The 23,456-nt window shown below is 38.2% G+C and overlaps 1 protein-coding gene across 3 annotated transcripts; it reads left to right on the top strand.

Annotated features, from left to right (window-relative positions):
- Positions 1-375: 375 nt before the first annotated feature.
- On the top strand, positions 376-23,441 carry LOC129268116 (formin-binding protein 4-like). 3 transcript variants are annotated; one of them, XM_064104944.1, is made up of 14 exons: positions 376-569; positions 2,635-2,720; positions 3,536-3,732; positions 4,853-5,028; positions 5,587-5,773; positions 7,049-7,833; positions 9,259-9,370; positions 10,435-10,622; positions 11,571-11,675; positions 12,856-12,989; positions 15,384-15,595; positions 16,205-16,734; positions 17,183-17,349; positions 19,200-23,441. In XM_064104944.1, the coding sequence occupies exons 3-14, from the start codon at positions 3,642-3,644 to the stop codon at positions 19,279-19,281; spliced, it is 2,769 nt and encodes a 922-aa protein (XP_063961014.1). In that variant the 5' UTR covers positions 376-569; positions 2,635-2,720; positions 3,536-3,641; the 3' UTR covers positions 19,282-23,441. The 3 variants fall into 3 exon arrangements, with proteins under 3 accessions (XP_063961014.1, XP_063961015.1, XP_054761675.2); XM_064104945.1 differs by having other exon boundaries at positions 2,630-2,720; XM_054905700.2 differs by lacking the exon at positions 2,635-2,720.
- The last annotated feature ends 15 nt before the right edge of the window (positions 23,442-23,456 follow it).

The following is a 23,456-nucleotide window of genomic DNA, read 5'->3' as shown; positions in this document are numbered from 1 at the left end:
CAGTGACTTACCTCGGCTGTCGCGCAAATTCACTTCCCCGTTTTATCCAATCTTAAGTACATAAACATATGGCCATTGAGTCCCCTGTACAGATCGCGCTAGAACTTCGGTCTCTGTATTTGGTGAGTGAAGCCAACGGAGTTCAGCTGAACAACCAACATAACAGAGACCGAAGCTTTTGGTCTAGGGTGGGGGATGCAGTACTTAGTCAAAACAGGAAAGAAAACAAAGAACCCCAAGTTCATTTCAGGAACTGGGATGAGTTGGGATCCTGATGAGAAAATTGAAAATTTGCTACCACCGTGGCTTTTGGGACACAATTTTCTTTTCAGAAAACAAATTTACACATTGTGTAATTTCTATTATCTTTTTACTAGTGCGGAAGCAGAGATGGTCAACTCCAACTATCAGAACTACAATCATGAAAAGAATAATTGTGGTACAAATTCTTCAAGGACGCAAATCAAATGGCTTCTAAATCAGATGTGAACACGTCTTCCGATACTTGTATTTTCTGGAGCAGTGCGTTTGTCATTTTAATGATATTTCTCTCGATTTTTTTATACATGGTAAGGGGAGAATTGGCCTTTTCTAAGCTTACATACAGTAACATACAGCAGTTTGCTTTATTTATACTGTAGCTATAGTTGTTTTAATAGCTGGTGTACATGTCAATTGCATTGATGTTTAACAAAGTTTTCAAACTGCTTCCACAGATGTGATAAAATTTGTTTTTTTGATTATTTTATATATTTATTTGTTTTTCTTTAAAATATTTTAATGTTATGTGTTTTGTGCATGTACAGTAGCTGTTGACTTTGTTATACATGTAGCTTTAGACATTTGGCTAGAGAAATCGCATTATTTGATGTTTCAAAGCTTGTATTATTTCCAGGGTTGTGCTCGAATTTTGAGTTTTTAATTTTGAGGAGTGATTTTTTTTCCTCAAAACATGTACTATATAAACTTTATACTCGCGTACATGTTGTACAAAGTTACATGTAGCTGTACATGTAGATGTTTAGCTGATGAACAAGTGAATGGCATCATTTGATGTTTAAAAAGCATCTAGAATTTCTTCTGAGGTTGCAGTGAAATAATTTTTTTGTGTGAAATTCTGTAAACATTTTAAATCAATTTAGCATTGCATTTAAAAAAGATGAGTTAATAACAAAACCCACCTTATTTTTTCAACATAATCCTTTTAACTAAAAATTGCATGAAAACATCTGCCAATTTGTTTCATGTTTACTTCTTATTCCCAAACCCTGGTGGGTGTTTCTTTCCTAAAGCTTTTTGAAATACCTCAGTCACATTTGCTCTGCCCCGTAAGGAGAGTCAAAAACAGCAGTTTTATTTATTTTTATTCAAAACACCTAGATACATGTACATACATGTAGCTAATTAATACAAAAAATGTCAAACAGCTGTTTTCAACTCGCCTTACGGCCGCCGTAGAGCCAATGTGACTTACATGTAGGTATTAGTTAAGAGCGACTTAAGACTGGTGAACCTTTCTTACATTGTATGTGCTTAATAATCACCAATGAACATTTAATGGTGAATATCATTTTAACAAGAAAGGATCCCTAGTCGTTCTTAACTTTAATACTTGGCCCCCTGTCCAAATTATGTTTTGTAATATTTGTACGGTGGAATTATGCTTCGTGATTGTGGTATAATTCAGTCTGCATGATTTAGGGACAGTGATTTTCCGTTTCAAAAAATTGCCTTTTCCGTTTCAGAAAATCTCAAATTCCGTTTCAGCATGTCAGAAAACGGAAATTCCGTTTCCCCATAGACTTTGTACACACGGAAAAGTGACAATTCAGTTTACACATTGAATAGAAAAATCACAACACGCACACTCGCACTGGTCAAAATTTGTATCTGCTACTGTACCAACAACACAATAAAATCCGTTCTAATCGGATCTATGCGGGTGCATAAAATATTTTTACACACCCATTTTGCATGCATACATCCTCACCTTTCATATTATTAGCATTATTTCACGGTGAAATGATATTTCATCGATAATTTTGGGGTTTTTTGGACATCGTTATCATCAGTCAACGGCTACTGCCAATCCGCCATCTTGGATTTTAAGACCACGATATCGTGCTGTTACATCTTCAAACGTAGAGGGCAGCAACACACGACCGTGTAAGGAGTTGAACGATATGTGTGCATGTGAAGCCCAACACCCGGCCGGCCGGGTACGGGTACGGTGCGGGGTATACAATCGAGTGTGCTGATGTCAAGTGCAGTCACGATGTGTGAATTGTCATGATAGTAGCGAAGTGAGATTGTGTTTTCTGGGTTTTTGGGGCAATTTAATATTCTCATTTTGTTGTGATTTTGGAGTAATTTCTGTTGCTATTCTGTGTATTTTGAGGGAAAATATGTTTTCCGTGATTTTCCGTTTGAAATGCCACTTTCCGTTTCAAAAGGCCCTTTCCGTGAATTCCGTCCGTTTTCCGCGATCGCGGAAAATCACTGTCCCTAATGATTGTGGATATCGTTGTTGTAGAATTATCAATATGAAATATACTTCTACTTGTATCATATAATATAATGTACAATTGTACATGTATGCCTCTACTGTTCTTTTGTATCACTTGCCCAGCAAAGCACTGCTTGTCTATCAGAACAAACTGCCTACCAGAATTTTCTCATTCTTGGTCTTTCAGTGATCTTTTGCAGTGATGTGATTGCAGGTATTTGCATATATACTAGTATATACATGTAGTTCATGCACATAGTTGGCAGAATAAGCCAGGGGGTTTCCCCAGTTGAATATATTTGCATGGTACATGTTGCTACCATACATGTATGCACACCTGCATGTTATATTTGTGCATTCAAGATGGGAGCGTCTATACATTACTCTTACTCAGACAAGCTATATGTACCCAGGGGTTGGTTATTTATAACTCGCCCTGATCTTTTTTCAATATCTGCACTGTTTATAAATACCTGTCTTGAGGTAAATGTGAGATGTATAAATTATGAATTTTTCGACATTTTGGTACATGTATATTTTTGGATTGTATTTGTACACATGTTTTAGTCACATTCAGTGCATAAACAAAAGCAAGCATGGAACTATACATGTATGTACACACAAATACTGGTCTGATCATTTTAGTCAGGTTTTGGGGATATCATTTTAAGAGCAATCTCTCTTTTGCAAGGTAAAAGCTTTTTTTTCATTTTCAGGGGCTACTTTTCACAACTTACTGTCTTAATCTGCAACATTGGATAAGCTACATACATGTACATGTAACATTAAGATGAATGGGGATTTCCAGGACTCCGTTTTTCATTTTCCAGGGCTCAATTGAGCATTTCAGGGACTAAGTTGCTCCAAGCCTCTGTAATTTTTTCCTTTGCTTTATATGCTTGAACATTTCTGTTTTCAACAAAAAATTTCCTAAATATCATGCAAACAATTTGAAAATACAAAATTGTTTTCACCTTCCCCACATCATGATCTTCCCTTAATTCATGGAGATCTGTTTCTTTCTCTTAGATTTACATGCAACAGCAGAATGATCTTTACCTACATAAGCTTGCTGAGACACCCAAGAGATACTGATAGCAACTAGCAGGAAGCTGTGATCCCAATCCCCTTCACCATGGGGAAGAAGAAGGACCGGTCCATGCCAGGCCCGGGCAAAAGACGAACAGTTCTTCAGATTGATGGCCCAGCTGTCAGCACCAAGAAAGGTTAGAATAGTCTGAGTTGTGGTTTATTGGGTCTGATTTTCATCTTTCCTTGTTTCGTTCAAGTTTAAGCCACAGGGGCCACGGAAGCTGGGGGGGGGGGGGGGTTTTCCAAAAACGTAAAGAAGACCATATGATTGTGATTTTGTGCATGGTCAGCCCTCCCCACTTTGAAAACCGTTCCGTGGCCCCTGAGCCATGGCACGTTTTTCTTCAGTAAGAATGTTATCCACCAGCATAGGTAATACATGAGAGTGACGGGTGATTTCTCCCTCATGACGGCCTAAACCGTCCCTAAAAGTCCCCCAAAATGCATGCAATTGTGCAACCATTCTTTCTTGAGTAGCCCTAAGATCTGTCACAAACAATATTGAAGATTACAGATAATAAATATTTTAACTATGGCAGAATGATGATTTGCTTCTCCTGCATAATTGCTTGTTTCCCCAAAAAGTAGCCCTAAAAATTAAAGAAATACCCCCATAATTCCAAAATCGACCCAGTGTGTAGAAAAAAGATAGCCCCAAGGGTCTAAAAAAAAAAAAAAAAATTTCCTCCGCCGTTTTTCCACATTGTTCTGCACTCTACCCAGGCAAGGGGCATTGGTACGTTGTACATGTACATTGTAGGAGTAATATCTTGAATGCACTAAGCACTAGAAGTTCGTAGCTGACTAGTTGGGGATAATAATAGTGCACCTCAGAATATATATACCAGGGTATATATGTTTTTTAGAAACTGGTAGATGGCGCTATATAAATGCCTAATTCCACATTTTTTTTTTCTGGCTTGTGATGACTGAAAGTGTTTTTCTCTCAGAAGTTGGTATCAAATAATATATCTCATGACATACTGAATACAACGGTAAAACTATTTTCAATTTGATGTGGAAGAGGTTCATTGTGGTGAAGGATTGAGAAGAAGAAATAACCAGTTGTCTCACGATGTATCAAAAGTAGTAGGAAAGCGACTATATTTTCAATTTTTGAGAAAATGGCATCTTATTGAATATATATCATATATATATTATATATATATCGTTTGTTTTTCTACTTTTATCAAAACCATCTTTACATCATGCCCAAACTACCCTTGAACACCCTTCTCTTTTTCTTCCTTTTAGGTTATGCTCCAAGCAGTAGCACTAATGTCAACGCCCTCAGTGGTTTAATGGCCAACTATGGGGACAGCGATGAAGAACAGGATTACACGCCCCCAACATACAGTGACCCCAAGCCAGCCGAGGCCCCGGCAAAACCTAAAACTGCAATGGATGCCAAGCTGGCAGACTTTTTAGCAGTGAGTAACTTCATTATTGCATACCTGCCGAGTGCCCTTATTTAAGAAGGAAAGTTATGATTTTTAGTGAAAGAGGGAGAGCCATTTTAACAAATTCTTGTTAAATATTTGTCTGTAATAATGTAAAAGAAGCTCTGAAATGTCTCTATTTTCTGCATCCGTCATCATTTTGCATACATATACCTGCAAAGTGTTCCTAATATTAAAGAAATGTTCATACTTTGAAGAAAAGAAAATTTGCCATTTTAACCTGCATGTTCCTTTTTATGTGAAAATCCTCTGTAGTATTGAATAGGAAATTGAATCCTGCTCCCATTTCTGGAATTTCTTGGTAATTTGTTTCTATTTTCATTATTATTGTTATTGTTTTTATTATTCATAATGATAAAAATACATAATAAAAATCTGGTGTTAGTTATATAATTATGCCAGTAAGAATATTAGTAAAAAAAACACAATAATTTGTCAATTTTCATAGTGTGCACCTGCATGTAGATGTTTATACATTGAAGATGCATGCTATCAGTTGCATTTAAACAATATGTATTCTGATTCTAGGAAATTGACGCTATGGACACCGCTTCCAACAGCCCAGCTGGGGAGACGGAGGATGGCAAACCGATGGAAGACGAATCCATCGATGGCAGACCAATATCAGGAAGTGAACCCGACCCAACAGATCCACAAGCCCTGTCAGCAGGTGCGACAGAGACGGAGGCAGGGGTACCCAACCCTGAACTGACAGGTAACTTATTGTAGGCCAAATTTGCTATTTTGCCCAGCCACCATCAAGCATGCCAGACCAATAAGCCTGTTCACGGTCGTAAACTGCGCACAACAGAAAAAGGTCATTGGAGACAACCATGAAGATGGCTTTCAAATTCACTGACATAGGCATTTGTGATTTGATGATTATTCATGTATTCCTTTCAAAATATTTATCACATCCAAGCTGAAGAGTAATAAATAGAGCCTTCATAATCACTGGTATTTGACAGTAGCCTAAACAATAGTCAAATGTGCCAAAGGCAGACAATAAAACAGATTTCCAAACTTTATCCCTGATGTACTATTCTAGTCACCTGGTCTATACAATGCCTTTTGTTCTTAGAATTTGAATACTCTACCGTAAAGCTTACGCAACATCTACATTTAAGAACGATAGTGCTTATCCTAATGAAAAATCACAAAGGTCATTTGAGAAAAGTTGATCATGAGCTAACCGTGAACTGGCTTATAAAGTCAAGTTTATTTGTTTTTATTGTCAAAATACTTGTTTTTATTGTCAACAGACTGAACCCCAACAGGGCCCTGTTGCATAAAAAATACTATTAAATAGTAACTTTGCCATCTTACCGTAACTACCATGGTAACAGTGCTCATCAGCCAATCAGAAACAAGATTTTAGGAAAGCTACCATTTGATGGCAGGGTTACTATAGTAGCAACTTTTATGCAATGGGGCCCAGAAAGTTGATTTGAATAAAAAGAAATATAAATTGAGAGTAACCCTGAATTTTATTTTTTCAAAATCAGATACAAAATGAAGAAAAAAATTAATGTGAATTGGTATGGTCACTGCTGGGATGACCAAAGATGATAAGAATCAACTGTAGAATTGGATTAGGTGGGTTGGGCTGAGGATGGAGGATGCACCAGATCAGGCAAGTAGATTGGGTTGAGGGGGGGGGGGGGGCTAAGGATGATTGCTGTAAAGTTGTCCGTTGGGACAAAACCAGGGGGGTGTTTCACAAAGATTTAAGTAAGACTTAGAGTCACACTTAAATGCCGAGTTGCGTGCGTTAAAAAAGGCATGACAGCATTGGTCAGATCATGCTGAGATGACACGCACTACTGAGTTTGATCAATAAGATTGCGGGTTGTCATATACGCGTCAGCATTTAAGTGCGACTCTAAGTCATGCTTAAATCTTTGTCAAACACCCCCCAGTTTAAGTAATTTGATTCACATCTAAGCAAAAGCCAAGCATTGATTTTAACATGTTTTCTTTTCATTTTCAGCTGTTGGGGAATGGCAAGAGTTGCTGGATGAGAATACCAACTGCGTCTATTACTGGAACATGTACACGAATGAAGTGACGTGGGAGATGCCTCAGGCATTCAAACTCCAGCAGGAGCAGCTTGCCTCAGCTACCACTGCCCTCCCTACAGCACCGGACAAGAGTGCTGCAGAGGACAATCAGGACAATCTCCCAGCGGCATCTGCTGTTGAATCAAACGCAATGGACGTTCAAAACGGCGACATTGATGGTGCAGAGATCCCCAACGGTGTCCCAACGGAGGATCTTCTCGCAAAGATGGCCGATGCCGTCGGCGAAGTCACCAAGGACGATATCGAAAAACTTCCTGTGTATGGATCAGCGCGGGTGAAATACCAGCTTGATCCGGTCCCGGATGAGCTTAAGAAAGACGATTTAAAAGAGAAGAACGATGTCGACGAGGAGGAGGAGTTTGCTCCCATCCCGAGGAAACGCAAACTTAACTATGAATCGAAATTTACAAAAGGGGAGACCTTACTCCCTGCGACCGTGGACGCAAAATCTAGCAAATCAGATGATCATGTCGAGGAACGGATTGAGAGGGTCAAGGAAGAGATCGACCACGAAGAGGAAGAGGATGAGGAGGATGATGAGGAGGATGATGGAAGATATGATCTTCATCCGGAGCCAGAGAAGGAGATCAAGGAGGAGAAGGAGGAGAAAGATGAACTCTATGCTGTTGATATGTTTGCTGATGAGATGGACGACATTGATACGCAGCTTGAGATGGCGCTAGAAAAGAAAAAGGTATGGTTAGTCCCCTGCAACCGATCTTGGCTATGGAAAGCCAGTGAGACCGACATTCTATTCTCTTAAAGCGGCCTGCCATTGACAAATCATGGGGAAAGTGTATCAGTACGAAATTTGCAAAAGGCCTATTGACTTGCATAATATAATCCTTCTGTCATGAGAGCCTGTCGGACTAATGCGATAAGAGTTCAGACGGCACGAATTTGATCGAACTCGTGATTGTCATTTACTTTGGGTTGTCACAATTCTAGTTTCCAACAATCCCAATTCCTAGACTCTTAGCAGGTCTCTTGGTTGCAAAACCAAAATAAATATCCTCTGTGAAGTTGCATGTTTCAAAGTGAAAACACAGTTTACTTCTGGTTGGTTAGTCTACTAACTATTGCTCTCCTATATTAGACCTCCCAGACATGCTTGCATCTATTGCATAACACCCCCAGGCATGCAGCCGAGTGAAAGACTTCAATCCCTTCTATGTTCTGAGATTGGCCTTGATTTCCCCTTGATTTGTCAATGGAAGGTCGCTTTAATATGGCAAAATACTTGATCTGTGCGTTGTCATTGTTTTTGTCCAGCAGCACAATCATACTTGTTTACAAGGGGCAGGAATGAGACCTTATGAGACCTTAATCTAAAGTTTATATGCTCCTTCCAAAACATTTTGTTAAACACAATAAATACTCTTGTATTGTCACTATTCCGTTTCAAATTCTGATCCGTTTCTTTCAAGTTTTCAGAGAGGGATTTGGGCATGCCTTTATAAACAAATAATTATGTCGCTGTGGGTGTGCGCCTGTAATCCAAGCTATGTGGGGAAGTTACAAATTGGATTCGAGATTCGAGCCCTGGTCTTATCTTTTGGATGGTGATGTTACATGTAAAGGTCGATCCCAGACATAGATAATCATATCTGATTGTTACACATCTGAAAAAACTAATTTACACACACGCTGCTGTCTTTTCTTATTTGAGATTAATTAAATCAACCACACTTCTTTGTAAGACATGGCCCGTGTGCCCTATGTTTGTACTGTGCCCCTGCCTATGTACCTGCACCTTATTGATCAATCGATACGCATGAAATCAATTTTTCCACTTTAACAGTCTTGCACCTTGCTACCTCAATTGGCACATGATATGACTGAAACCAAAATATTGCATTAGAGAGCTGCTTCTTTTGAGAGTACTGCAATAAGTAACAAATATTACAAATACATATATTTTATTAAAAATCTCTCTTTATTTCTTCGTCTGTCACTTTTTTTTCACTTTCCCTCTCCTTTCTTTCCCTTTTCTCTCCTTTTTTCCCCCTTTTTCTCTCATTTCTTTCCCCTTTTCTCTCCTCTCTCCTTTTCTCTCTCCCTCTATTTTTTCTCCCCCTCTTAATCTTTCCTTCTATCCCACTCTCTCTCTCTTGTGTAGGCTGAGTTAAAAGAGTTAGAAGAGGCAGAAGACAAGAAATCACCAGAGCCTTCAAAGTCTGAGAAAAGCAAGAAACGGAAAACAGATGCAGCAGAGATGGCTAGCATTTATGGTGAGAGACCTGGGCCCTGTCTTACAAAGAGTTACAATTGATCTGATCGACCCCAACTGTATGGAAATCCATCCATGTCATGATTTTTGTTCAGAAAATTTGCACAAAGTCCTTTGCGAACAAAGCGAAGCACACTGAACCTTATAAGAAAACTATGAATGTATGAATAGACATATCTAGAAAATATTTTGCACAAATATGACATTTCGATTTTGACGTTGCTGGCCTTCCACAGTTGTGGTTCATTGGATCGATCGTAAGACTTTGTAGGACGTGACCCAGTTCATGATTGCATCCTGCGCATGAACAGTAAAAGATCATCTGATATAAACCATCGAGGTGGTTTTAAATTCACTGAGATGTAAGCATAATTGTGATTTGATGATTATTTATACGTGTATATTCCTTTGAAAATATTCATTGGTATTTGATAGTTACCCAAATAGTACACATTATGTCAAAATCAGACAATACAACAAACTATTTCCAAATTTGATCACTGATGTACTATTTCAGTCACCAGGGTTACATAACACAAAGGTTAGCGATTAATTGTACGCTTGATTTTAACGATTGATTGTACGTTGTAGTCAATGGAATCAATCGTAGAAAAATGTTCTACGATCATTGCAAAGCTTTGTGTTACGGAACCTAGTCTGTGCCATGTCTTTCTTTCTTGGAATTAGAATACCACCGAATGCTATGTCAGGAAAGCTAATGCCATATCTTAATTCGAAAGTGTTAGTGCTTATCCCACCAAAGTACTAGCGTCCTTTGGCAAGGCGTTTATCTCCATTTGCCACTCTCGAACCAGGTGTAGTAAATGGGTACCCGGTAGGAAGGAATTCCTTGAATGCTCGATGCACCCAATCAGGGTAGCCGTGCTAAAGCCAGGGTAATAGTATGCAGCACTTAGAAACATTTGTATTAAGCGCTATATAAATGTTGCATATTATTATTATTATTATCCTAATGAAATATGGGAAAGGTCACAAGAGAAAACTCATTGACAGTTGTAATGACAATATTTAAAATGCAATTATCATTATTCATTTCCTGTTCAGATGAGAGCGGAAGCGTCGATCTATCAAGGTTCAAGAAGAAGCGATTAGAGAACCTTGCAGGAAAGCAGAAGAGCTCTGGAGGAACTCAGGAGACTGGTATTCAATGTGACCTTCAGGATGAAATCACCCCAGAGGAAAGGGATAAGGCCAAGGAAAAACAGAAGAAAAGGGAAGAGAAAGAAAAGAAAGTAAGTCGAGAACATCGGTATGCTGTATACAGACCTGCCAAGTCGTGTAGGGATTTTCCTTATGAATTCATTCCAAATACTGATTTCAAAAGTTTTAGTTTTATGTGTTGTACTATGGTATTTTTAAAAAATACTGATTTCCTCACCAATATTATGATTTTCAGCTTTGAAAGATAAATGCCAGTTGTGGTAACAATCTCAAAATGACTTTTTACAGAATCCAACATAATGACCACCCAAGCGTCTGTTTGTATGAATAAAAAATATGTGCCAAACGTTTCTGGAAGAAATTGTGTAATTGATGAGAAATAAGCAAATATGCGCGGATTTGGGCACTTCCGTCGGGTCTGTATTCCAGCAATAATAATATACACTGTCCCACGTGTGCCTATCTGTGTTGGCGATCTTCAGTGTGATCGTTTTTCAGCTTAGATTTTATGATTTCACAAAGTTCAGTTTATGTAACTGTACCAGATCTAGATCCACGATGATATAGTAATACTTAACCTTGGTTTTACAGACTTTCTCACTAAATCAGTGTTTTACTGCAACTACGTTCATTTAGCTTTAAAATACTGAAATGTTCTTGATCAGGTTGCCAGATTGGTGTGTAGTCAAGGAAAGATATGGGGGGGCACTGTAAGTTACCCCTCGGATATTTCTAAAGGGGTGTTGCAAGAAAATATTTGCAATCAATGGCAAATATTCTGTTGCAATTTTACAATTGATTGATCACTTTTTGCTATAGCAAATCAGATTACACTCCTCGTTTCATGGAGCAGATTAGCTATCAATCGCAAATTTGCAATTAATTGCACCGCACATGCGTGATTTCGGGAGAGAAAATAGACTTGCAATTGATCGCAGGTTTCTTGCAATGCCCCATAAGACTGCTCTCTTGAATTTACTAACATCCCTTAATGCTAATACTATTTTTGTATCTTGCAGGAGGAGATTGTTGAGATGGTATCTACCATGATGAACAAACTGGAGTTTCTTGGGATCTCCACCAAAGGCCTTAACAAGTTCCAAGTCATGCTCATTGAAATGGAGGTACGTATAGAAGCGAGGGTGTAGACCCATGGGTGTGCAAGGCTCCACACTAACTTTTTTCTTGGTGGCCCGATCGGTCCACCAAAATCATCAATTTCATATCATTGGTGGCCCGCAAAGCAAATTTGGTGGCCCTAAAACAAAGGAAAATATTACAATTTATCAAAACTTTGGTAGCCCAACCGGGCCACGAAGTGTGGGTTTTTACAGAATTTTGGTGGCCCGACTCTCATTTTTATTTGCCCTGGGCCACCGGACCACTGCTAATGTCGAGCCCTGAGATATTACAATGAACTTGCCTGTCAAGGGTCATTGATAGTCTCCTTTTGCACTTGGAAAAGTGATTGGGCCACTGTGAGCTGACCAAGCTGTGGCATTTCATCAATAATATTGAAAAATTGGCTTGATCATCATTTTGAGAAACTAGAGGCGATGAGATTAAGAGTGAGAGTCAATGTGGGCTTACACTTGCAAGTTTATCATTGACCGAGAATCGAAATGAGAGCTTGCTTCCTTTAGTCCACCCCCTTTGTATTGTAGTTTTTTTTCTTAATAAAAACAGTTGAAATTGAATTTTCTTTTGTAGGACAGTAACTGCTTATGCTTCAGGTGAAAGAGAGACCGCAAATATATCTCCTTTTTGTCTCGCCTGCATAGCAGAAGCGAAATATAAGCGTTGCCAACATTGAAATTTTAACCAAGGGCAAATTTTTGAAATTCCTCTGTTGAAAGTTTTTCACATCTGTTTTGGGACTGCCCTGTAACTCAACAATTTATTCAAAACTTCCAAACCTCTTTTTGAACAATGACATGTATTTGAATAAGAATTTATTTTTGTTTGGTTGCCCTGACGCTCAATACTCTACTGTAAACGGTTATATTCTTTACGCTAAATTTCTTTTTTTTCCCGACACGTTGTAAGGGTGATCGGTTGTGTTTTAACTCTTAAGAACGTATTGAAATGCTATTGTGAAATTGAAAGGGTTCTGAGTAAAAAACATAATTTTGTTTTATCATTAGATAATAGTCCGCATGTACAGTTGTTGTAAACATGTTCACTTCATGTTTTTTTCTGTTATTTGAATTGCTTTCGTGTTTGATTTTGAATGAAATCTTTCTATGAAAGAAAAAAAAAAATCGTTTTTGAAATGTCATCATTACTTTTCTCTTCTTTTTTCAGACTCGGATCCAGGATTGGAGGGAGGGGCTCCTGGAAAGCAAGCAGCTCCTGCAACGCCTGGAGACATCAGACTGGGAGCTCCAGCGCTACGAGACGGACGCCGCCCCCAAGGGCTGGCTCTGCTCCTGGGACAGGTACGGTCAAAAAGGCTTCTCACTTTCAACAGCGCCCCCGTTGTTGGCGACTGGATGAATGAATTGAAAAGGGGGATTGTGTATTTGTTGGAGGAACAGTGGACTCTGTCCAGAGAGAGAGGAAATGCTTTGGTGATTACCTTAGCAGTGTGCTCCGCCCGTGAGGAAGGAGTCCGGGTGGAGCACCATTAACGACTCTGTTAACAATGATGCCTTCACTCTCATAACTCATAACTATGTGCAGATGCAATGTGTTTTTCTCTCTCCGCCCCCATCCCTATGATTTCATCCATGATCATCTTATCACTTACCCATCATCCCTCACTGATTCATCAATCCTGTCTCCCATCGACCCTTCCCCAACCTTTCCCTTTGCAAATTTATGTCAGACAACAAATGACAACTAATAGGGTAATTACAGATTTTCCAAAGGCTATGATAACTATTCCCAGATTTATAAGAAGCAGTAGTCATCACAAAAATTTACATATTCTGGTTTTGATGCAGTTTTATTTTTCACAAGCTGTTTTTGTCCAAATTTTATAGAATTTAAAATTTCACTTTCCAAGTGGAAGCAACGATACAAGAAGCTAATTTCAATACTTCTATTCAGATTCCAAATCGGATACTCTTTTATGTTGCAATACAAAAAAAACAATCATTTCATGTAATTTATATGGGAAGAAGTGGAAAAGATTTTAAAGAAACAGAAGCATTTCTTTGTGTGTTCTGTTAAATATTTCAATTTTGACCTCTTATTCAAAAGAAGAACCCCATTCCTTTTCATGAACAAGATTTTGTCCCTTAAAATTGTCAACGTTTGGGTATTCCCAGTTGGTCCCAACCCGACCAACTTTGCTCCTGTTTTCACCTCCTTGTCCCTCCCAGTTCCTTTCTTTGCTACAACACACAAACCATCTCTCCCCCTGCAAGCATAAGATTGCCAACCCCCCCCAAAAAAAAAAAATGAAAGAAGAAAAAAGAAATTGTTTTAAAAAACTCACCAAGATGGTGTAAGCAGGAGTCGACACTTCAGACGTCATCCAGGATTGACCATCGAGGAGGATTAGGAACTCTACCAGACAACAAGAAGATGTTGCGGTGCGGTCAGTCAAAAACAAATCTTTTCTATCATTTTTCTATTCATTTATTGTAATATTGGATGATGTTCTTGTTACCGTAAGTGATGAATGCTTCATTTTTCGAAATTAAATAAAAATGAAAATTGTACTTTGGCAAAATTTACATTTTTCATTTTGATAAGAATGCTTCTTGATTTGTAGAAACAAAGTATTCGCGCTGTTTATTTTTATTACACTTCATTTTACAGTTTATATTAAGCAAACATTATTTTCCTCATTTCAAGTAAAAATTGAATCTGTGAACCAGGCCTGCAGTAAATGTAGAAACCATTCTTCTTGATGATAATTTACTTTCATCAGGGCCGCATATCATGGAATTAACAATTAGAGTAACTCTGCCATTAATGGTATCTTCCAAAGTTCCATGGAAATCTTGCTTTTGATTGCCTGTTTGGATATGTGTATACTGCATGGTGAATTCTGTTGGTGGTACAGTTATGAGTATCTTTTGCAAGTTCTAAGCAAAACTGGTTGTATTTTTATCAATGGCAGTTTTGATTAATTCTATTGTCTTCAGAAAATGGAGCATTCATCTATATTTTTGTTTCATATATATGTTGTTTGAATATGGTTCAGAACCAGAATGAATGATTGTTCTTTCCTGAATTATTATTCATGAAGGAATTTGGTCCTGAGAATATGAATATTCATGTGTCAACGAAGATGATTTGTCAGAGGTCAATGACCATGATTGTTTATGAGCTAATGAACATGAATATTTATGAGTCAATGAGCATGGTCATTCATGAGTCAGTGAATATGAATTTTGGAAAAAAAATCATATGCTCTTGCACATTTGTTTTTATTTAATTTTCAATTTCTCAAATGGCCCTATGAATATTTACGATGACATTGGTTTAACTGACTCAGAAAAAAAAAAGACATGAGGACCACCGTTTTATACGACAGCCAATTAATTGTTCTCCTTTACAGAACAAGATTGGCAGTGGATTCTCATATCATGCAATCAAATTTACTGGCAATTTACTTCTTTAAACAATTCTTGATTTGCCAAAATTGTTATGTTTGTCTTTAAAATGTGATATTTACTGAACTTATTACTTGTATTCACCAATTTTGTTTTTCAGTTTATTTCTGATTGGTGATGTGAAGTCACCAAAAACATGCTTCTTAGAATCATCCAATGTCTAGGTTCTCATTCTCTGGATTTCTCTCTCTTTCCTTCTCTTCCCCTTTTCTCCATCCTTTCCCACCATGTGCCTCCTATCTGCTGCCCTCTGTTGACCATCAGGACGCACAAGCAGTACTACTACACCAACATATCAACGAACGAGTCACAGTGGGATTATCCCGTAGAGGCTGCTGCAGAAGATGCAAAGGGGGCGGAGTCAACGGTCACGAGGGAGGAGACGAGAAGCGCCTTCAGCAACGCCGCTGACCGGGGGTCCGCCAACGACAACGGGAACAGCGGAGAGGAGTCCATGGATGAGGGGAACACTTCTGGTAAGGGAACAAGTCAAAAGATGAAAATTGATTATTTGTTTTATTTTTTCAGTATGGTGGTAGAAAAGCGTAGAGTGGTATACATTTCTACCCCGTTGAAAAGTATGAATTCATTGGAACATTGGGAACAGCAGAGAGGAGTCTATGAATGAGGGGAACACTTCTGGTAAGGGAATAAGTCATAAATGAAAGTGATTATTTGTTTTATTTATTTCAATATGGTGGTAGAAAAGCGTTCAGCGGTAAATGTTTCTCCACCTTTGGAAAGTGTGAATTCTCTGGACAGAATTCACAAAGGTGTGTTTAAATCTGGTTTCAAACCATGGTTTATAAATGCAGATTCTTTACATTGATTACACTTAATTTTGTGTGTATATTGCGACAGCGTCCACTAATGAATGCACTCTTTTGCCACAGAACTATATTGATGCCTGTTACAAAGGTTACTGTATTAATGAATCCACTGTTATGTACATCGATCAAAATATACAGTAGGCTCATGAATTCAAAACATCCAGAGAGTTTGGTGCAGACAGTCTTTTTAATTTCTATTATGAAATCGTCTTTTCCTCTTTATTTTGTATTCGCTTGTGCTTTCCTCTTGATCAGATGAAGAGCCTCCCATCCCGAAACCAGCCGAGATTCAGCTACCCCCTGCCTTACCCCCATCACCGACCCCTCCCCAACCCCCTATGCCCCAAGAGGAAGCAGAGTCACCCCTCCCACCCCCTCCTCTACCAGACGGCCCACCACCACCGCCACCACCAGGAGAGGAACCAGCCCTGCCTCCATTACCCCCAAGCCCACCACCATCCACCCCTCCACCAGCACCTCCTCCAGAGGAGGGGGACACCATCCGACCTCTAACCCCACCCCCGTTCCTCTCCTCGTTCCCGGGCGTGGCCACCATGACGCAACCCCCTCCCCCACCCCAGACGTCCTCCAGGGACTCGTCAACAGCGGTGATAGGGAAACCTCAGGTCCTCTACTCGGCGCCTGCAGTGACCAAGGGTGCCTCCACAATAGCTGCAGCACCGGTATTGTCTGCACCTGCCACCCAAGCCCCAGCGCCGCCTGTACCACAGCAACCAGCGGCACCTCCTGCTAGAACCAAAAAGAAAAAGAAGAAAGGGAAAGAGGTAAGCTGGTGACAAAGTGTTCATTAAAAGTAATTGATAAGGTCGTCATACTCCATCAAGATTGTTTATAAGGATTTTCAAGTATTTGCTATTATGTTCAAAGATTACTTTACGCTTAAAGGTCAGGTTCATTTTTTTAGAGTTGATTTCAATAAATTTGAGAAAGGTTACTCTTCATATTCCCCAAATTCATGATATATATATATATATATGCGCTCCTCATAAAAGAGAGAAAAAAACGATAATGGCAATGATGATAATAGTAGTAGTCGTAGTAATAGTAGTAAATGATAACAATAATGATAATGAATAAAAATGAATTAATAACAACTTAGATTAAATAAATATATTAAAAATTGCTGCACTGATTGGATCAAATAATTGTGTGTAGTCCCATGCACTTATATAATTGTAATGGCATTCCTCCACTTTCTCAATCCCCTCTTAGGGTAAGTTGGTCAAGAGCAAGCTCCCACACTCCCTCGTCTCCAAGTGGAGCAAGATCAAGGAAGAGCAGGAGAAAGAGATGGAGGAGAGCGAGGAAAGCGAAGAGGAGGATATCGGAATCCGCAACCAGAAGATGATTCAGGAATGGAAAAAGGAGCAATTAGTCATGTAAGTTCGTGAATTAGAATCAAGCAATAATGGTCCACGTACATATCCTTGGGGAATGCACATATTTTTTTCAAGGAGGGGAATATTGGAATATGATTGAGGAATGGAAAAAGGAGCAACTATTCATGTAAGTTCATGAATTAGAATTAAGCAATAATGGTCCATATACATATCCCTGAGGGGTGCCTTCATATGCCTCAGTGTGTCCGTGAAAGTATGGGTACCTGGTAAAATGTGACTCTTCATGGCCAAGAAATTTGAGTGCCAAGTCACTGGTTATTGCTGGAATGCTCCCCAGGGAGCGGAGTTTTGTATACTTTGTCTGATGCAAAAGGGAGAATCAAATATTTTGATTATAATGATATTAATGCTCAGAGTCATCACCCCATTGTATCAAGTGGTACATCAGGGCCCTGTCTTACAAAGAGTTGCGATTGATCCAATCAATAGCAACTATGGAAAGCCAGCAACGTCAACATCTAAAAGTACATGTTTGTTCAAAATATTTTCTAGAAATTATGTATATTCATTCATTTACTGTTTTTCTGACAATTCAGTATGCTTCTCTTTGTTTTCATAAGGACATTGAGCATCTTTCCTAAAGAAAAATGACATCGATGGATTTCCATATACTTAAGATTGAACGGATCAATCGTAACTCTTTGTAAGACGGGGCCCAGTTATTATTGTCATTATCTTAGAATCCCAACTAAATCCCATTTTTGTTGTCTCGCCTGCATAGCAGAGCGAGACTATAGGCGCCGCTTTTCCGATGGCGGAGGCGTCAACATCAAATCTTAACCTAAGGTTAAGTTTTTGAAATGACATCATAACTTAGAAAGTATATGGACCTAGTTCATGAAACTTGGACATAAGATTAATCAAGTATTACTGAACATCCTGCCTGAGTCTCAGGTCACATGACCAAGGTCAAAGGTCATTTAGGGTCAATGAACTTAGACCATGTTGGGAGAATTATTTTCAAAATCTTAACCGAAGGTTAAGTTTTTTAAATGACATCATAACTTAGAAAGTATATGGACCTAGTTCATGAAACTTAGGCATAAGGTTAATCAAGTATTAGTGAACATCCTGCTCGAGTTTCAGGTCACATGACCATGGTCAATGGTCATTTAAGGTCAATGAACTTTGGCCGTGTTGGGGGTATTTGTTAAATTACCATCCTAACTCTGAAAGTTTATGGATCTAGTTCATAAAACTTGGACATAAGAGTAATCAAGTATCACTGAACATCCTGTACGAGTTTCAGGTCACATGATTATGGTCAAAGGGCATTAAAGGTCAATGAACTTTGGCCATGTTGGTGGTATTTGTTGAATTACCATCCTAATTTTGAAAGTTTATAGATCTAGTTCATAAAACTTGGGATATAAGAGTAATCAAGTATCACTGAACATCCCCTGTGAGTTTCAGGTCACAAAACCAAGGTCAAAGGTCAGTTAAGGTCAATAAACTTAGGCCATGTTGGGGTAATTGTTGAATTGCCATCATAACTTTGAAAGTTTATAGATAGAGTGAATGAAATGTGGACATGGGTGTAGTTGAAAAGTCTTAAGTCACCGTTCAAATGTCATTTATGGTCAATGAACGTGGTATTACGTCATTATATGAATGGTGTTTTTGTGAATGATTATTTTATAGTAGTTTTCAAAGTTAGCACTGCTGCTATATTAAATCGCGTAATGCAGGCGAGACTGCCAGAGGCGTTCCACTTGTTTGGATTTAGTTATCCAACTTGTGTTTTCAAGCAATGCTAATGATAGATGTAATGAAAAAAATATCCCGACATATGACTTTCACCGTATTCAACTTTCTTCTTTTTTTTCCAGGGGCAAAGCGAAGTACAATGCCAACTTCGAGCAAATCCAAGGAGACTGGAGGGAAAGACTAAAAAGGAAAGCCAAACCGTGATGCATCGTAACAAATGTAAAATGTGGCCATTTAGTATTTTGCCTTTCAATGAGGTTTATAGGTGTATGCATTCATCTCATTTTGACTATACTGACAGAGTACGATCCCATCTTATCAGTAGTTGCGATTGATCGAATCAGTCCCAACTATGAAAATCTAACAATGTCATTATCCAATGGAAACTGGGGGCACTGAAGCATTAATGTTTGTGATTAATCGCAAAATGGAAGAGGCAAATCATGCTGCATCAACCAATCAATCTTTTGAAATTGCTATTGATCGCAAATCATTGTGTTATGGACCCAGTTACAGCCTTGCTTTATTTTTTTGTAGCAAAGATGTATATTTGAAATAGTGTGTTATAGAGAGAGAGATTGAGGCATGCAGAGCAAATGTGTGCCCATTTAGTCATAATTACAAGAATACTGTTACATATGTGTAAACTTAATGCAACATTTCTGTTTCTATTTATGGTAACTCCCGTAGGAACTATCTATGTGTACATATGGACAACAATGAATACATTTCAATCTAGTTTGTGTTTTTAAAGGAATGGGAGAGTTGTGTTGATTACATCTGTGATACTAGAGAAGCTTCCCAGGAGGATAATGTCGCCAGCTTTCATTCATCTGTTCACAATAATGCATCTGCCATCGTCCTATTCCTTGTAGACTGCCTCCACTATATTATTTTTGCTTCTAGCGTCTTGGTCATTACAAGGTCATCTCTGATGACTATGACTAAACGATGTCACTATTCTGAAATTGTCTTCGCCTCATGTAACTGATTCTGAAGGATTGCTAAGGCATGACTTGGCTGATAAAGGTCTATTTTTTTTTCTAAATAAGAAATCAAAATGAAAATAGCCAACTAATAGACCAGTTTGTAGTTACTTCATGGACAATTTTGGTCAAATGACCTTTCATTTCTTTCATTATGATAGGCAGATTTCAAAGCAAGATATTACGTAAGCTTGCCTTACATAGCAGGATGAAGAAATTGAATAGACCAGGTGACTAGAGTAGCACACTAATCAACACTTTATGAAGGTATTTGTTGCATTCCTACTTTGAATGCATATCATACCATGTTGCACAATGTACTTGGCAAACTGTGAAATACCAGTCGTTCGTGGACGCATTGTTGTTTTTTGTGGATGTAAATGAAAACCACTATTCAAAAGAATATATGAATAATCAAGACATCAAAGTTGGTGCTTATCTCATTAGATTTTAAACCACCATGTCACTTTAGTACAAATTACCTTCTTCTGATCATGCGCAGAATCTTTTGATCATGCGCAGAAGGATCTACGAACTGGCTTATTCATATCAATTGAAGAGGTACAGTGGACAATTATACAGTTCTTCTGTATTTCGAATGCTAGCAATTACCTGAAATACGGTTAGAAAAAGAAATCTGTTTTGAAAAAGGGGATACCTTTCCGAGAGTGGTATGTTCTGTTCTTGTATAAAAGACTTTCACCTTGCTAATGATTACACACTTTAAATTGGCAACACAAGCAAAGGAAAACAACAAAATATTTTGTAAATGCAAATTGGCAATTTTTTGGTTACAACTTGTCACAAGGAGTCGCCAATTCGCTGTAATCATTCATACAAATTGTCACAAAGAGTTGCCAATTTGCTGTAATCATTCATACAAATTGTCACAAAGAGTTGCCAATTTGCTGTAATCATTCTTGCACATACTTTGGTTTTTGTGTATCAGAATTTTAAAATGTGAAAATATCCATAAAGGGAGATGATGACTTCACCACATGTATGAGGTGATGTGAGGATCATATCCCATATATAATTACTTAACAGTTGCTTCATCATCCTATTTTCCTGGGTGATTTACCACACATGGGGGCTGTTTCATGAAGCTGTTCGTAAGTCAAGAGCGACTTTAAGAACAACTGGTGAACCTTTCTTTATTCGCTTAACCATCGCCAATGCATATACCATTTACCACAAGAAAGGATCACCAGTCGTTCTTAAAGTCGCTCTGAACTTATGAACAGCTTTATGAAACGGTCCCCGGGTGGTCATTTCGTAAGGTAAGAGCGGCTTGAAGAACGACTGGTGATCCTTTATTGTGGTAAATGATATTCACTGTTAAATGTTCTTTGGTGATTATTTAGCGCATAAGAAAGGTTAACTTACGAACAGCTTTATGAAACACCCGCCTGTTACTTGATAAGCAAATGAATAGTATCTAATTCCCCCATGAACTCTAAGGTAATATATTTTCATCATGATATGAAATTTAGTATCTGTTGCTGCCATTAGATAGCCTATGTTGGGTATAATAATACAGTATTTGTTTGCCACTGTTGAAATGTTGAAATCTTGGCTTGGTGTTCATGACCAGATATTGATAATTAATATGCCTTATCAAAATGTTTACTGTTTTTGTTCTGGAGATTGGTTGCCTGATATAACCTTACACAGCAACATATGTTTTTTCCTTCAAATCTACCTGTGCATGATTTGTTACATTTTGCATTTTTCATATGAAAAAGCTGTAAGGACATGGTTTTTATCTGCCTTTTCGAACATACCCTTGTTAATTTCTATTATTTCAAAGATTTAAGGTGACGATATACAAAACGATGAATTCATGGCATTCTGTGCATATCATTATAAACATTTGGAGCAATCTCCTACAGTCTGTCTGATGGGTTGCTGTATGAAACTTACAATCGATTACTAGTCAGTTTTAAGTCCCCAAGGTCCCGTCTTACAAAGAGTTACGGTTGATCCGATCATTCTCAAGAATATGGAAATCCATCAATGTCCTATTTTTTCTTTGGAACTTTGCTCAACGTCCTTTGAAAACAAAGAGAAGCATACTGAATTGTCAAGAAAACTGTGAATGTATGAATATACATCATTTCTAGAAAATATTTTGAACCAACATGTAATTTTCGATGTTGACTGGCAATTGATTGGATCAATTGTAATTCTTTGTAAGACGATGCCCAGATCAGTCATAAGTCTTGAAATTAATTGTAAAATTCCATTACACCCCTGGTCTACTTCTTGCATCAAAAACTATAAATTGATTCTGTATTAGTTGAGATTGCTATTGCAATTGATTGCAAATATTTTCTTACAACTCCCCCTAACTTGTATGACCCAGTATGCGAACAGGGATCAACCGTTTAAATTTAACATATGTAAGGCACCCCTATGGTGGCTCCCTTTTAGCTAAAAGGATTTTATCATCCAATCTAAAATATTATTTCTATTGACAAAGTACATGTAGATAATTATTTCAGTACAAAAGCCTACTTTTATTATGTAGTCACTTTTATGGACAAGATCTTTGGCCGGCTTATCCTATGGACAAGGAAGGCTACACGGTTATTATAATTGTGCTTTTTCACCATTAAACAGCAATGTAAAAAATGCTAATGAAAATTACCGACTGGCCAGCTGGTTGATGGGCCTTTTAATTGTGGTGGGGTTCCATATATGAATATTCATCACTCTACAGAGACAGTTGACCAATCAAAATGATGGGTTCATGTGGCCCCTTTTGCCCATTGATAATGTGAGTCGAGCCGTTATGAAAGATGGCTCCTGATAGGTTCTACCATATTGGTAGCAGATTAGAATTGTGATGTAAAAGCCAAAAGGCACTCCACTCGTGCCGCTTCGCAGCTCTCGAGTGTACATGTAGTATTGCTGCATCAGACCCTTTTCACTACACAACCGGAGGCTCTGACAAAAAAGCCCAGGGCCCGTTATAAGTTCGTGCATACATGTATTTCGTATTTCATGTGAGTTGCTACTTATTTACTGCTCGTAGTTGGTCATGCATGTTTTCTCTTTAAATAGTGTTTGTACTCCCTTGAGAGTGGAGAATGTGCAGATAAATTGGACATAAAGTTGATGATAGTTGGGACATCAAAGTTGTCTGATTTACTGTATTGTGATCTCCGCCATGCCCTTCAAGAGATTTCAAGAGTTTGCGAAATGTAACACTGTAAGAAGTGGCAAAAACATGAAATAAAATGAAATGCCCAATCCTATGTAAATTTTGTAGAAATTGTGGTTAGAAAACCACATTGATGAACCGAGCAGTGGGTTATGAATGTACATGTATTGTTTTTGATATTCAAGTAACGGTATTAAAAAATCTTGAATAGACATGCTTCCTTCTGG

This window comes from Lytechinus pictus, chromosome 9, assembly GCF_037042905.1.
Source record: "Lytechinus pictus isolate F3 Inbred chromosome 9, Lp3.0, whole genome shotgun sequence".
In the NCBI taxonomy this organism is placed as follows: Eukaryota; Metazoa; Echinodermata; class Echinoidea; order Temnopleuroida; family Toxopneustidae; genus Lytechinus; species Lytechinus pictus.
The sequence above is the reverse complement of the archived record's forward strand: the minus strand, read 5'-3'. Positions and strand labels throughout refer to the sequence as shown.